This window comes from Stegostoma tigrinum, chromosome 4 (assembly GCF_030684315.1).
Source record: "Stegostoma tigrinum isolate sSteTig4 chromosome 4, sSteTig4.hap1, whole genome shotgun sequence".
NCBI lineage: Eukaryota > Metazoa > Chordata > Chondrichthyes > Orectolobiformes > Stegostomatidae > Stegostoma > Stegostoma tigrinum.
Window position 1 is genome coordinate 65,336,017 of NC_081357.1, and position 15,385 is coordinate 65,351,401.

The 15,385-nt window shown below is 40.1% G+C and overlaps 1 protein-coding gene across 1 annotated transcript in view; it reads left to right on the forward strand.

Annotated features, from left to right (window-relative positions):
* clvs2 (clavesin 2) overlaps window positions 1–15,385 on the forward strand; it is a 372,699-nt gene that overhangs the window by 278,877 nt on the left and 78,437 nt on the right. The window contains exon 2 of the mRNA XM_048530282.2: window positions 2,989–3,163. Within this exon, the coding sequence (XP_048386239.1) occupies window positions 2,989–3,163 (175 nt within the window). The remainder of the gene's footprint in view (window positions 1–2,988; window positions 3,164–15,385) is intronic.

Consider the following 15,385-nt stretch of genomic DNA (forward strand, 5'->3'; position numbering starts at 1 on the left):
GTGTGGAGGTGTGTTTGTGTGTGTGTATGTGAAGGTGTGTGTGTATGTATCTGTGTGTGTGAAGTTTTGTGTGTGTGTGTGTGAAGGTGTATGTGAAGATTTGTGTGTGTGTAGGTGTGTGTGTGTGTGTGAAGGTCTGTGTGTGTGTGTGTGTGTGTGTGTGTGTGTGTGTGTGTGTGTGTGTGTGTGAAGGTCTGTGTGTAGGTGTGTGTGCATGTGTGTGTGTGTGTGGGGTGGGGGATGTATGTGCACGCATGTATGTGTTTAGAGGTGTGTGTGTTTTTTTGTGTGTGTGAAGGTCTGTGGAGGTGTGTGTGTGTGGAGGTGTGTCTGTGTGTCTGTGTATCTGTGTTTGTGCTTCTTACTTCCTTCACTGGCCTCCTCCAAGATCTTCCCCTCCCATTTTCATATGTTTCCCCATCACACTTGTCATGTCCACCCCTGACCCCAACCTGTGCCTAATACCATGAATTAATAAAGGTTAAAAAATACTCAGTATTTATATGTCCATGACCGTAAGAAGCTTCGTACATCACTGTTGTCTGTATCCTGAAGACATTGTTGTCAGTTTGGGCTTTGAGAACTGGGTGAGAGAGTGAATATTACGTAAAATCCTGCTTGACCTCACTCTTCCCAGTCATCATACCACAGGTACTTCTGTCCATGCCATTATTAGTTGGAGTACCACCTTTATCGTTCCTGTAGAATTAAAGAGTTATCTTCACCATGGGCGGCACGGTGGCTCAGTGGTTAGCACTGCAGCCTCACAGCACCAGGGACCCAGGTTCAATTCCAGCCTCGGGCAACTGTCTGTGTGGGGTTTGCACATTCTCCCTATGTCTGCGCGGGTTTCCTCCGGGTGCTCCGGTTTCCTCCCACAGTCCTAAGATGTGCAGGCTAGGTGGATTGGCCATGCTAAATTGCCTGTAGTGTTCAGGGTTGTGTGGGTTATCGGGGGATGGGTCTGGGTGGGATGCTCCAAGGGGCAATGTGGACTTGTTGGGCCAAAGGGCCTGTTTCCACACCGTAGGGAATCTAATCTAAAACTGAGCCCACCCATCCTTCATGTTGTGCAGCAGTAGCTCAGTGTTACTCGAAATAGACTCAGATCAGATCAAACAACTCAAAACTGGGCATTTTGCACCATCAGCATTTCATTTGTTATTATACATTCACAGAATGAGGGCATCACTGGCTAGACCAGCATTTATTGCCAATCACTAATTATCCAGAGGGCAGTTAAGAGTCAACCACATTGCTGTGAGTCTGGAGTCACATTTAGGCCAGACCAAGTAGAGGTGGCATTTCCTTCCCGAAAGGACATTAGTGCAATAGATGGGTCGTTCCTGACAATCGACAATGGATTCATAGTCATAATTAGACTTGTTATTTTCAGATTACTATTGATTCCAAATTCTACCATCTACCTGTTAGGTATGACACACGGGTCCCCAGAATGTTATCTGAGTCCAGCAATAATACCACTGGGCCATTGCCTTCCCATTCTATTCCGTCACGTTATGGCCAGTATATTCCTCAATCTGCCACTACTGTCAATTCAGGTGCTCAGCCTTCAATAGGGAATGTGGAAGCTCGTGCCATGAGCAATGTTGAATATAATTTAACTTGTGTTATTCTGCAAAATAGGCATGCTGAATTGTTCAGGGCATATCCACAAGTAAAAACAGCTCACCATAGACAGAGCAAGACAATCACAGTCAAAAGCTCTGTCATATTCAGTTGTGAATTGCCGTGGGACAGCAATTTGTATTTAAATAGTGCCTTTAATGTAATAAAATGTGCAAAAGTGCTTCAGAAGAGCTTTCTAGCATTTAAAATATGACACCAAAGCAGAAAAGGAGATATTAAATCAGAGGAACAGAAGTTTGATCAAAGTGTTAAGATCTGAAAGGCATTTAAAAGAGAAAGAATGTCAGAAAAGTTTGCAAAAGGATTTGCAGAACTTCAGCAACTTAAGGTATGGCTACCAGCGGTGTAATTGATATCTGGGATTCTCGAGAATTCAGAATTAGAGGAGGATAGATATTTTAAAGGGCTATGGGTTTCAAGAGAATACAAGCATGGGATGACAGGATACATACAAGTAACGTCATGGAGAGCTTGAAAGCAATGATGCGAATTTTAGAGGTGAGGCATGTTTTAATTGTGAGCCAGAATGTGACCACAGGAGCAAATGGAAATGAGTTAGGTATGTGAAGCAGAGCTTTGAATCACATCACCTTTACAGAGGATGCGGTGAGGAAAACCACGCAGAGAGTATATTGGAATTATCAAGTCTAGCAGTAACAGATGCACGGTTGAGAGTTTCAGCAGTAAATGAGCTAAAGTAGGTTCAGCGTTAGGCAATATTACAAAGGTGGAATAAGCAGCATCAATGATGATGCAGATATGTAATCATGAGTTCATCACTGAGTAAGACATGAAAGTCTGGGTCAGTCTCTGAATACCAACAAGAAATTTGAAATTAGTGACTTCAGAATGCTGTTTATGACTTTAGTCCTTCCACTATTTAGTAGGGAAACATAACTCATTCTGTAATGGCCATCACACAAACAATTTGACAATTTAGCACAGTCAAACATCCAATCAGAAGAGGGTGTTTCAAAACCATCCGCATCACCTAGGGTGTTAGAATCTACCTGGTGAAGGCAAAAGACAGGCCTTTATTATTGTAATCACGTCAAGCCAGAAATGCATCAAGTGGATGATCCATTTTGATCCCTTCTCAGGGGGATCACAGAGAGTAAACTACTTGCAATACAGTGGCTTCGATAAAGGTTTTAGTTTACTATTTAGCAGGAATGGTATTTTAGTTGTCCAGAGGATGTAACTGACAGTGTTGGTGAAGATTAGCTCCAAATATTTGAGTTAGTTAATCTGTGACAAATCTTTGACTGCCAATTTTGAAAGGTTGCTGCTCATTCCTTTAAAATGCCCTGATTGTTAATGGCAATATTTCTTTTTAAGGTACACATTGATAGATATCTTGCGTGCCATATTGCTATCACTAGAAGCAATGATTGAAGACCCAGAACTTCAAGTCAATGGATTTATTTTGATCATAGACTGGAGCAACTTCACTTTCAAGCAAGCCTCTAAACTCACCCCAAGTATGCTTCGACTGGCTATTGAGGGACTGCAGGTACAAATATTTTCTGTTTGCATTGGAAATATTTAATCAGGAAACAGAGATTTTCAATGCAAGTTTTATTCATACAAGTGAATCAAGTCACTGCATTTTATACAAATATAATATTGCCCAAGATTTTCTTTTCTTTTGCACATGATAATTATATTTTGAGGGTAATTGATTTTACATAAATAATTGGATATTCCCCAGGAGTTACGTGTGGTCATCAATATGTGAAGAACATTGCTCTTAGAGAAAGAAACAGTTCAAGATGAAGTGATTTCATGGAATGAATATACTGCAATACTAATAAAGAATAATAGCTTTATCAAAGTTATGCACTCATTTTCTATGTTTTGTCTACCCTAACAATCTATCCATCGATTGCTGTTATATCCCATTATCTGAGAGTAACTCTCTAAAGATAATTGTGCACAGATAAATTTAAAATAAAATCACTTTGCAATGAAAAATGCAAGACGTAAGAGGGTGAATTAAAACGTATTGCTTAATTTTTATTTGGCACAGGTCACTCATTGAAGCTGGGTATTTAGTTTCCTGAATTAATTTCCTTGAACATCTGAACATTATAAAAATAAGACAAAATTGCATTTTGAATGAAGTTATTAGGACCATAGAATCATCCATAGCCAGCAGACACATATTTGAGTTTAATAGCCAGTTACATAACCACCAGCTTTTAAAATCAGAATTGACTTATACTCAATGATCAATTACTATTTTGTTGAGAATAGCAAACATTTCCTCTTAGAGTTTGAAAACCGAAATGCCCATCTTTACTTTAATTATTAAGGGCTCAAAAATCGAAACATGTGGTTGTTAGCAATGTGACTTTTTTTTAGGAATGATTGTTAATGAACCAAATGGTCATTATGATACACCTGTACCTTCCATTCCTCAGTCAACTAATAAGCCATTTAAATGATATAAACATTGAAAAGTTCATAATTACAGTTCAAGATTGCATAATAAGGCAACAAATAACCAATGCTACCCACGTCCCATGAAAGATTTTAAAAAATGAGAATCACTGGATAAAAATTGTACTAAAATCAACTTCCTAGTTAAGCCTGGGTTGTGCTAGGAAATTCCATAATGGGCTGTTGCAAGAAGGTTTTTCCTGTAGGAGGAAGCAATGCTGATGTGCCATAGTTATGATGTGATTTTTAGGAGCTGCTAATAACTCCAAAGTGGAAAGAGTGCAAAGTTGGATGGGGTGGAGGACTCGACAAGAAACACCTGGTCCTCCTGGCTCCTAGATAATGCTGCAATTATAGTTACTTCTTCCAATTTCTGGGATGATAGAGACCGAGGAAATCCAGCACTCATTATGTTAAAAATAAAACATAAAATAGCAATGAGCAGTCTCTTTAAAATATTTTAGTGAGTAACTTACAGTGTGAGAGTGGTTAGTTACCTGATTTCTCTGTTTATGGAGCAACAGTAGCTTAGTGCTAATGCAACTGGGCTGGTAATCTAGAGCTCATGTTAATCCTCTGAGACATGGATTCAAATCCTCCCATGGCAGCTGTTGGAATTTAAATTCAGTGAAAAAATCTGGAATATTAAAGGTATAAACGCCCATCTTGCCTTTAGGGAGTCTTTTATCCTTCCCTGGTCTGGTCCACATGTGACTCCAGATCCAGAGCAAGGTTGTCTCTTAACTGCCCTCTGACATGGCCAAGCATGTCATCCAGTTCAAGGGCAGTTAGATGTGGGTGACAAATGTTGTCCTTACCAGTGACACCCATGTCCCATGAAAAAATAAAGAAATAAATGGCTGAATTTGAACTGAGTGAAGACAAATTCAGGTTGCTTATCATTCAAGGGAATGGACAGAGTCATAGTCATAGAGTCATACAGCATGGAAACAGACCCTTCAGTCCACCAGTCCATGTCAAACATAATCCCAAACTAAACTAGCCCCACCTGCCTGCTCCTGGCCCATATCCCTCCAAAACTTTCCTAATCATGTACTTATCCAAATTTACTTTTTTGTTACTGTACCCACATCCACCAATTCCTCAGGAAGTTCATTCCGCATGCGAATCACACTCTGTGTAAAAACAAAATTGACCCTCATGCCTTTTTTAAACCTCTTTCCTCTGACTTTAAAAATGTGCTCCCTCATCATGAAACCCTTCCCTCCTGGGGAAAGGACAGCTACAATTAACCCTGTCTATACCCCTCATGATTTTATAAACTTCTATAATGTTACCACTCAATCTCCTATGCTCCAGTGAAAACAATGTCCCAGCCTATCCATCCTTTCTTTATAACTCAAACATTCCATACCTGGCAACATCGTGGTAAATCTCTTCTGAACCCTATTGAGCTTAATAATGTCCTTTCTATAACTAAGGTGACCAGAACTGGGCACAGTACTCCAGAAGATGCCTCACCAATGTCCACTGCAACCTCAACATGACTTCCCAACTCCATTCTTAAAGGTCTGAGCAATGAATGTTGCTGAATGGTGCAATGCTACGTCAGTCTTATATTTGCACCATGTGCCAGTTGTGTACGTGGCAAACATGCTGCATATTTTCTTATTTTAGCGCCAAGACTGAAATTTTTGACTTTACAGGGGAATTGAATCAGCTGCTTGTTAGACACCACTTTCTGCAAGCCATGGGCAGCTAATCCACTCACCATTAATTTTACTCACACCGCAAACCTGTATTATATAGTCATTTGCTTCCGGAAACATCGTAAAGAAACAACGAGAAACTAGATAATTTGTGCCAACTGCTTTCTGCGGTCTGCAATAGGCTATGTGACCACACCAGTAGCCCCTGTTGTAGAAGTCTCAGCTGTGTGGTGTGGTGAATTGAGTGGCTTAAGATTTGTCATAATCACCTCAGTTCATTTTGATATTCATTAGGAGAATCTATAATGGAGATCTTGTCAGACCTAATTAACTTCCAGTAGTCCTCATGTACATTGACCAGTAGGTGCAGAGGGCAATATCTTACAGCAGTTGCATATGTGGTGATTTATTGTCAATGCCTTTTTTGACATATCATTGAAGCCTTAATCATGGGACAGAGGTAGTAGTTTTGAAACCAACAAGCCAATAGTAATGGCAATTAAGGAGACATCTAATAAATATTCTAGATCCATAAGGATTTGTAATTGATGCAGATAGTTGTATATTCATTGATCAGTGGCAGCCTTCTGTCTCATAAGACAAATGTTGTGGTGGTCAATAATATTATTAAAGGTATTAATAATAAACAGTAATAACAAAGCCTTTTTATAAGCATTAAAAATATGGAACTGAGCTCACTATGGACTGTTGCTCCATCATGCCCAAATGGCTGATGTATATAGCTAGGCCATTCACTTCATGCATTCTGAGTTGCTCATAAATGGTCACTCAATACCATTCACTTATATTTTTGATACTACCCACTTCAGTGGGAATGCATCAAATTTTAACTATTAATAGGATCAAGAACTAAAATTTGGACTTGGTGTTCAAAATTTTGTTTCGGTAGCGTAATTCTGTCCAAGTCTTGGTTTCCCATTAATTAACCCTTAGCATCAATTATATACACTTAGGTGCACTTCTCATGTATCAGGCATCCCAAGACAAATAATGAAAAAAAAAGTTTATGAGATCCCCAGAGAGATCAGTTTTGAGGAAACCTTTAAAGATGGAGAGATAGAGAGACTTATAGAAAGTTTAATCTTTCATCTCTCGAAGCTTTTGTTAACTAAGGTATGGATTGGTATATTGCTCAAATAATAAGTGTGAAATATAGTTTCTTAGGGAAAGTTCTCCTATCTTTGAACAATGTAGCCTGGGTGGGGAATGGAAATCTGAGAGAATTACATAAGTGTCAATTGAGGCCTTTCTTGACATCAAGAGCAACAAGTTGTATTTTACAACTAAATTCTGAACATTGAGATGGGTTCTCACTAGTGAGTGGAAGGGAGACTATTAACAAGGATTAGTTCTTATTATCACCTTCATTATTATTTAATCTCCATAAGACCATAAGACCATAAGACATAGGAGTGAAAGTGAGGCCATTCGGCCCATCAAGCCCACTCCACCATTTAAATCATGGCTGATGGGCATTTCAACTCCACTTCCCTGCACTCTCCCCATAGCCCTTGATTCCTTGTGAGATCAAGAATTTGTCGATCTCTGCCTTGACGGCATCCAGCGTCCCGGCCTCCACTGCACTCCGTGGCAATTAATTCCACAAGCCAACCACTTTCTGGCTGAAGAAATGTCATCTCATTTCAGTTTTAAATTTACCCCCTCTAATTTAAGGCTGTGCCCACGGGTCCTAGTCTCCCCGCCTAACGGAAACAACTTCCTACCATCCACCTCTTCTAAGCCATACATTATCTTGTAAGTTTCTATTAGATCTCCCCTCAACCTTCTAAACTCTAATAAGTACAATCCCAGGATCCTTAGCCGTTTATCATACGTTAAACCTACCATCCCAGGGATCATCGTGTGAATCTCCGCTGGACACGCTCCACCTCCATAATCTCACCTCATTAATACACATTCTCCTTGCTGGATAGAATGCTGAGATGCTGAAAATTTTTGACCTGAAAGCCAGAATGGGCACCGAAAGACTCCAACTGTCACTTGCTCCTCCGGATCTCCAGCAACAATATTTCAAGGCATGTTCCATGCGTGGCAGCCACATGCACACAGACATTTGCACTCAAAACAGTAAGGAGAAAGTTCTCGGGTAAATAGCAAAAGGTTCAAAATTACAATCTGCACAATTAATGATCAAAACTTAACTTCTTCAGTGATATTGCCTATTTTGACCTTCACTAACATAAGGCATGAAATAATATCACCAATAGAAACAAATCCACTTTTGCCTTTAAAGAAAATTGCTCAAAAAAATCATCACTTTCAGCTAAAGCACTTATCTTCCTATCATTTTTTTAATTATCGAAATATTTGCTTATGTCTGAATGAGGCATATTTGCTTGTTCATGCATCTGAAACTACTTGATTACCTGTTTGCAACACAGATGACCATTGGGGAGAATCTGTTATGAATGTGAGGGTACAATTTTTCTTTATACATTGCAACAAATTCTTTCTGGCGTAGGAACATTAACATTTGTTCCACTGTCCATTTATGACACTTGCTATTTTTAATTTCTTTCAGCTGATATGTTCAACCATCTCAGAGACTTTTGTACAATGTTATAATCAATCTGGTGGTAGTGCTCATTGTTCCTATATTGCTCGCATGATGTATCACCTTCTTATTTTAACTTTTTACAATCATTGTTTTTCTTAAGATGGTCAATAACTGTGGTTTATGTAGTTATTTCAACCCAAAGTGATCTAATGTGGTTACAATGTTCACCATACAAGTCTAAATAGACTGGTTGATCTCAGGTATAGAGGTACTGGCTTTGGTGGAGAGACTGAATAGGTTGGACCTGCACTCTTTGGTGTTTAGAAGAATGAATGGTGATCTTATTAAAACATACAAGATTCTAAGGGGACTTGACAAGGTAGATGTGGAAATGTTGCTTCCCCTTGTGGGAGAGTCTAGGGCCAAGAGGTCACAATCTCAGAATAAGGGGTCACACATTTAAGACAGAAATAAGGAGGAAATTTTTCCTCCCTGATGGTAGTGAATTTATGGAGTTCTTTACTGCTGGGGGCTGTTGAGGCGAGTAAGCCAAGGCTGAGATAAAAAAAAGATTTTTAGTCAGTAAGGGAATCAAGGGTTACAGGGCAAAAGCAGGAAATTGAAGCTGAGGATTATCAGATCAGCCATGATCTCATTGAATGACAGGGTAGACAGACTAAATACTGTACTTCTGTTTCTCTGCTTTAAGATCTTATGGAGACAGCTGAAAATGTTTGGGCCTAGTGCCCTACCCTGAGGAATTGCTGCAGAGATGCCCAGGAGCTGAAATGATTGATTTTCAACAATTTAAATCATCTTCCTGTATTTCAGGAGTGACTCTAAACAGCAGGCAGTTTACCCACAATTTCCACTGAATGCAGTTTCACTATGGGTCTTTCTTGCCACACTCAACTAAGGGCAGCCTTGATGTCAAGGGTAGCCACTTTCACCTCACCTCTGGGACTCAGCTGTTCAGGTTGGAATGAGGTCAAAAATTGAGCAGCCCTGGCAAAGCCCAAACTGGGCATCAGGGAGCAGGCTTTTTCTGAGCAATTGCTACTTGATAGCACTGCTGATGACACCTTCCATCACTTTGCTGATGATTGAGAGGAGAATGATATGGAGATAATGGATTGTTTAGATTTTTCCTGCTTTTTGTGTACAGGACATACCTATGCTATTTTTGACATTGTTGTGTAGATGGCAATGTTGTAACTGCGTTGGAACAGCTTGGCTAGCAGTGTGGTAAGTTCTCCAGGCTTCAGTAATATTGCTACAATGTTTTCAAGGCCTGTAACCTTTGCAGTATCCAGGGTTTCAAGTGACTTCTGGAAACTGGGTGGAAGACTGGCATCTGTGATACTAGAGACCTCTAAAGGAGCCTGAGATGGGTCATTTACTTGGCTCATTTGGCAGCAGATTGTTGTAAATACTTCAGTCTTATCTTTTGCACAAATGTGCTAGTCTTTCCCATCATTGAGGATGGGGATATTTGTGGAACCTACTTCTCCAGTGAGTTGTTTAATTGTCTGCCACCATTCACAATCAAGGCGAGGACTGCAGAGCTTAGATCTGATCCATTGGTTGAAGAATTGCTTAATTCTGCCCAGAACTTACTCTTTGCCTGCAAATAGTCTTGTGTTGTAGCTTCACCACGTTGAATCCTAATCTTTTGTATGCCTGGTGCTGCTGCTGAATGCACAGCTGTCCTCCCCATTGATCTAGGGTTGTTCCTTTACCCTGATGGCACTGATAGATTGGGGGATATGCCAGGCCATGAGGTTACAGATTGTGTTGGAATACAGTTCTGCTGCTGTTGATTCCCCACACAAATACAGTATTGAGTTGCTAGATCCGACAAAAGTCTATCCCATTTAGCCTCACAAGTCAATGGAATGAAGATTGGACTGTGTCCCCACAAAGACTGTGTGGTGATCACTGTTAGTGATTGTTACGAGCAGATACAACTGTAGCAAGCAGATTTGAGAGGATGAAATCAACTATGAATTTCCCTCTTGTTTGGTTCCGTTACCACCTTCCACAGACCCAGTCTAGCAGCTAATGCTCTTTAGAACCCATCTGTCTTGGTCAGTAGTGCCCCCACTGATCTAGCGTTGGTGGTGGACATTGAATTTACTCACCCAAAGTACATTCTCTGCTCTGTCCAAGTGGTATTCAAGATGCAGAAGTGTTAATATTTCAACCAGGATGTAGGGGGTGGGGTTGAATTGGTTATATATTTTCATCAGCAGGAGGTTGCTCCCCCATGTTTGACCTGATGATGTGAGACTGCATAGGGCCTGGTGTCAATGTCAGGTAATTGTGCCCTGACTATTTACCACTGTCCTGCCCCCCCCCCCCCCTCTGCTGGGTCTGCCTGCTGGTGGAACAGGACGTGCCCAGCAATGTTGATGGTCGTGTGTGGGACATTGTTTGTATGATATGAGCTTGGCAAACTCCTCCATTTTTTAGGTCAGTGGTTGATGTAATGCAAAAAAATGATTTTGGTAATTGGCAGCACTTTGCTAAATATCCTACAACATTCGATCAAAACTGTATCCATGTTGTTTTATTGCTGAAAGGCGAATGGTAAGTCCATTTGATGTGAAGGGCATTAAACTGAGACTCCTCCAAATTGTTAGTGCATGATATTGATGTGTAAAGCAAACATTGAGCTGACGTGAATTTGATTATGATCACATGGAGGGAATGTGATGACTACTTTAATTTCACAATCAAAGTGTTTTCAGGATGCCAAAATATTATGGAAGGTAATATGAATTTATTTTCTCAATATAATTCAGTAGTAAACCGTTAATACAGTTTCTCATGCCAGTTTCCTGACATCATTTATCCTTGAGCTATTATTATTGGTTGGGTTCTGTTTGCTTAAATGTAATGTTATTGGCGGTACTGCATATAATTTTGAAAGGTTCTGTTAGTGTCTCATTGATTTAGTGCCCTCTCATAAGGTCACACCTTTTGATTAGTTCCAGGAGGCAATGGTGACTGAATTAGGTACTGGAGGTCAGAGTATATTGCCTAATTTTTCATCTGTTTTGTTATTTATATCTTAGGTAGATAGCATTTTATGATAACAGGTTGTGTGCTGCAAAATTTAGTGTTGTTATTTCTCACATGGTGCCTTGTATTAGTGGGCAGCATAAGGGAGCAGAAAGGTGGAATAAAAGGAAGACAATAAGCACTGATCCACTAAATTACCAAAAATAAACACCATTAGAAGAAGTGCAGAAAAGATGGAAAAAGTACTAAGAAAAACAGGGATGGTAGAAGTAGACACTTGGTAGAGGTAAAAATTGGACAAACTTGGTAAATTTTCATTTGAGCATCAGGGGCTGAGGGGTCTCCTGATGGAAGTTTACAAAGTTATGAGAGGCATGGATAGAACAGATAGTTGGAGTAATTTTCTAAGGGTAGAAGTAACAATTACTAGGGGATGTAGATTTAAGATAAAAGGGGAAGAGCTTAAAGGAGATGTCAGAGGCAGGTTTTTGACCCATTGATTGGTAAGTGCACTGCCAGAGGCGGTAGTAGAAGCAGATACAATAACAAAATGTAAGAATCAATGAATAGACGGGGAATAGAGGGATACAGACCGCTTAGAGGCAGAAGATTTTTAATTTAGAGGGATGCTAAGGCTTGGTGGGCCGAAGGACCTATACTTGAGCTATACTGTTTTACTTCCTTGCTCTTTATAAAGAAACTAAAGAAAACTACCTAAGATATAAATAACAAAACAGATGAAAAATTAGGCAATATACTCTGACCTCCAGTACCACCTCCTTGGCACACTAATCTCTCAAGTTTATGTGATAACAAAACAACAGGGAATGAAAAAAAAGACTTGGAGAGTAATAAACACGGTGCAGACCATCTTGTTCAGGAGTTTAGGGGCTTGTCTTCATACTGGAGAACACTGGCGAGGCCTGCAGTGCCTCTGATAAGGCCTGTGATGAACACACTGACAGATCCACTCCTGAAATCACGACCCGAGGGTGGAAGTCTCACCTAATATGAGTCGCCAGACAGACGCCAGTAGCTAGAATGATAAACAGCATCACTTGGTATTTTATGGAAAGCTGGGATCATGAAGGATCCAGGTTACAGATAAATAATGTAAGGTTTGTAAATGAGGTCACCTGGACAGGGGCAAGGTGATCAGAAGCAAGGGGTAGAGTGCATGGCACTGGATTGGGACTCATCCCCCACTTTCTAATTGTCTGACCCCTTGACCTGACAACAGTTGCCTGTAATTGAAGAGCCCTCCCTAAAGAGGCATCAGGCAACTGATACAAGTTTAAAGGCCATGCACACCATATGGTGACACTTACAATAGGGTTAGTCCCAGCAGTGTAATGTGTCTTTTAAATGGTCCTTCATTGACAACTAAGAGCTTTAATTGGTGCAAGGTGGGTAATTCATCCAGACGCCCTCCCGCCCACAACTTAAGTCTGGTGGCGTGTGTCATCACCTTCCAATGAAGCGTTTTTCCTACCATCTACGTATTCCATGCTTCTCCTATTGCCAGCATCTGCAGGCCTCCAAACAGTCGATTTGTTAGCTTAGATGTTAAACGACTGTATGATCTATATCATCATAGGTTCACTCAGATCTTCTCAGATGGAAAAGAACATTGCTAGAATATCAATGCAATTAAAGTAATCCAGCAAAGGAGGGCAAGGAGAGAGAATAAACAGAAATAAAGACACAACTAAAAGAACAAGGAAGATCAGTAAATTAACTACTTAAAGGTGAAGAGTTCAACAAAATAAAGGAAAACAGAAGAAAATTAATCAGACAATCTCATGAAATATTTTCAAAACACTATATTGCAGTTTCTAGTTCCAGTACTCCATTTTGTGTGTATTTAATTTTCACAGTCTCCAGTATATCAGACAATGTTCATTACTTAAGCCGAGGCAGAAAATTCCACGCCATTCCTGATAGCTATACTTGACTTGGCTTTTAGTTTTTAGTGCATTGCTTATGGGTTTCCATTAGCCTTAATCTTGTGACTTCAGGTAGGATTTTTCTGCAGTCTTGAAGACTCAGGAGACCTTTATAAACTGCAGCTGGGACCTAAATGTGGATGTTCAGTGTCCATTTCCGGCCAGTTATAAAACAGAAAGAAGGGTGGGCTACGAAGTACACAGCATGAAACAGGAATCAATTGAACCACTTGGAAATATGTTGAGTTGAAACAGACATAATTTTTGATGCTCCAAATGTCTTAACCTGCAGTATGAGAATTGTAAGGTTGTGGTGAAGACATAAACATTTCTGAAGGCTTCATAGAAGACGATTTCCCTTGTGTAAAGCTCTAAATAGTAACATTTTAAACCAAGAAGCTTTACTTCTGAGACAAGGTGGGTAGCAGGAGGAAGAAGAAGGAGCAGGTGTAGAGCTGTGAGAAAGGAAAGGCGGATATAAATGGCACTTCTGGTTTATTCCTAGCTTTGGGTAGACAAGTGGCAGTCAGGACACACTGCCAGGCTGGGTAAGAGGTGCATGTTGTGAAGAAAGAAGTTGAGAAAAATGGACTCAGCATTTTCCCATGCATAGGCAACACAAAGTGGGCAGTGGCAGCAAAATATAGCCAGGACCAAGGTACCCAGGCAGGAGTTAGGAACTGATAGAGTCACTAAGATGGTGCAGTGAGGAGGTGACAGTAATATGCTGAGAGAAGGATGCAGCTTCTCGAAAGACATTTTCTCACCAGGACTGAGAGACAGTACAAGCATTGATTCTGAAAGGTCAGGACAATCACCTGTGCAACGGTGGAGGAAGACCTTACTTCATGATCAATTGATCCTTATACCCTGACCCTCTGGCTCCTTCCAGGGCTCTATCACTCTTTGTTGTCTCTAAATCAACTGCCCTTCAGTGCTTCCCCACCACCATTAATACGTTCTTTGCTTGGCTGGTAGAATGCTTGCCTATAGAGATAGCACCACAGATGAAGAGGCCAATGGGCTTCAACTCCAAAGCCAGAATCTCACAAATTCAAAAAGTGACAGATGATGCCAGCAGGGTATTTTAGACAATGTGACTATGCTTAAGAAACCTCCCACAAGATAAGAAATTGGACATGAATATTGTAGTATTGAACAGTCCAAAATTAATACAGTTTTATTATTGCTTATTATTATATACAAGATCATAAGACATAGAAGCAGAAGTAGGCCATTCAGCCCATTGATTCTGCCATGTCAATCAAAGTGATCATTCCTGAATTGTTAATTCTCAACTCCACTTATTTTCCCAATAACCTTTGATTTCTTTGTTGAATAAATCTGTGTCTCAACTTTGAATATCCTTAACGATCCAACCTTGACAGCCCTCTGTGGTTAAGAATGCCACGGATTCACTACCCTTTGGGAGAATAAATTCCTCCTGTCACATATGAATTCTTAAATATGTGACCTCTTATTCTGAGATTACACCATCAGGACCTAGACTTTCCCATAGGAGGAAACAACTTGTCTGCATCTAAACCGGTAAGTCCTTGAAGAAACTTGTATATTTCAATAAGGTTGCCTGTCATTCTTCTAAATTCCAATGAATACAAGCCAAACCTACTCAACTTCTATTCATAAGACTATCCCCCCATACCTTGTATTAACCCAGTACACTTTACCTGGACTGTTTCCAATACCAGTATATCTTTCTTCAGATAAGGGACCCAGAACTGTTCTCAGTATTCCAAACTGTTGCCTTGTATAATTTTAGCAAAGCCTCCCTATCTCTATACTCTATTTCCTTTGATATAAATGCTAACATTCAATTTATGCTCCCTATTACCCACTGAACTTGGATGGTAGCTTTTTGTGATTCATGCACGAAGGCTCCCAAATTATTCTGCTCGCTAACTTAGTCTGTCTCCATTTAATTAATATTCAGTTCTCTTTTCTTTCTGCCAAACGCATAACCTCACATTTTCCTACATTATATTCCATCTACCAAGTTCCTGCCCACTCATTTTTGCCCACCTGTCTACATCCCTCTGCAGATTCTGTCATTCTCAGCATTTCACTTTTCATGTATTTTTGTGTCATCTGAGAAG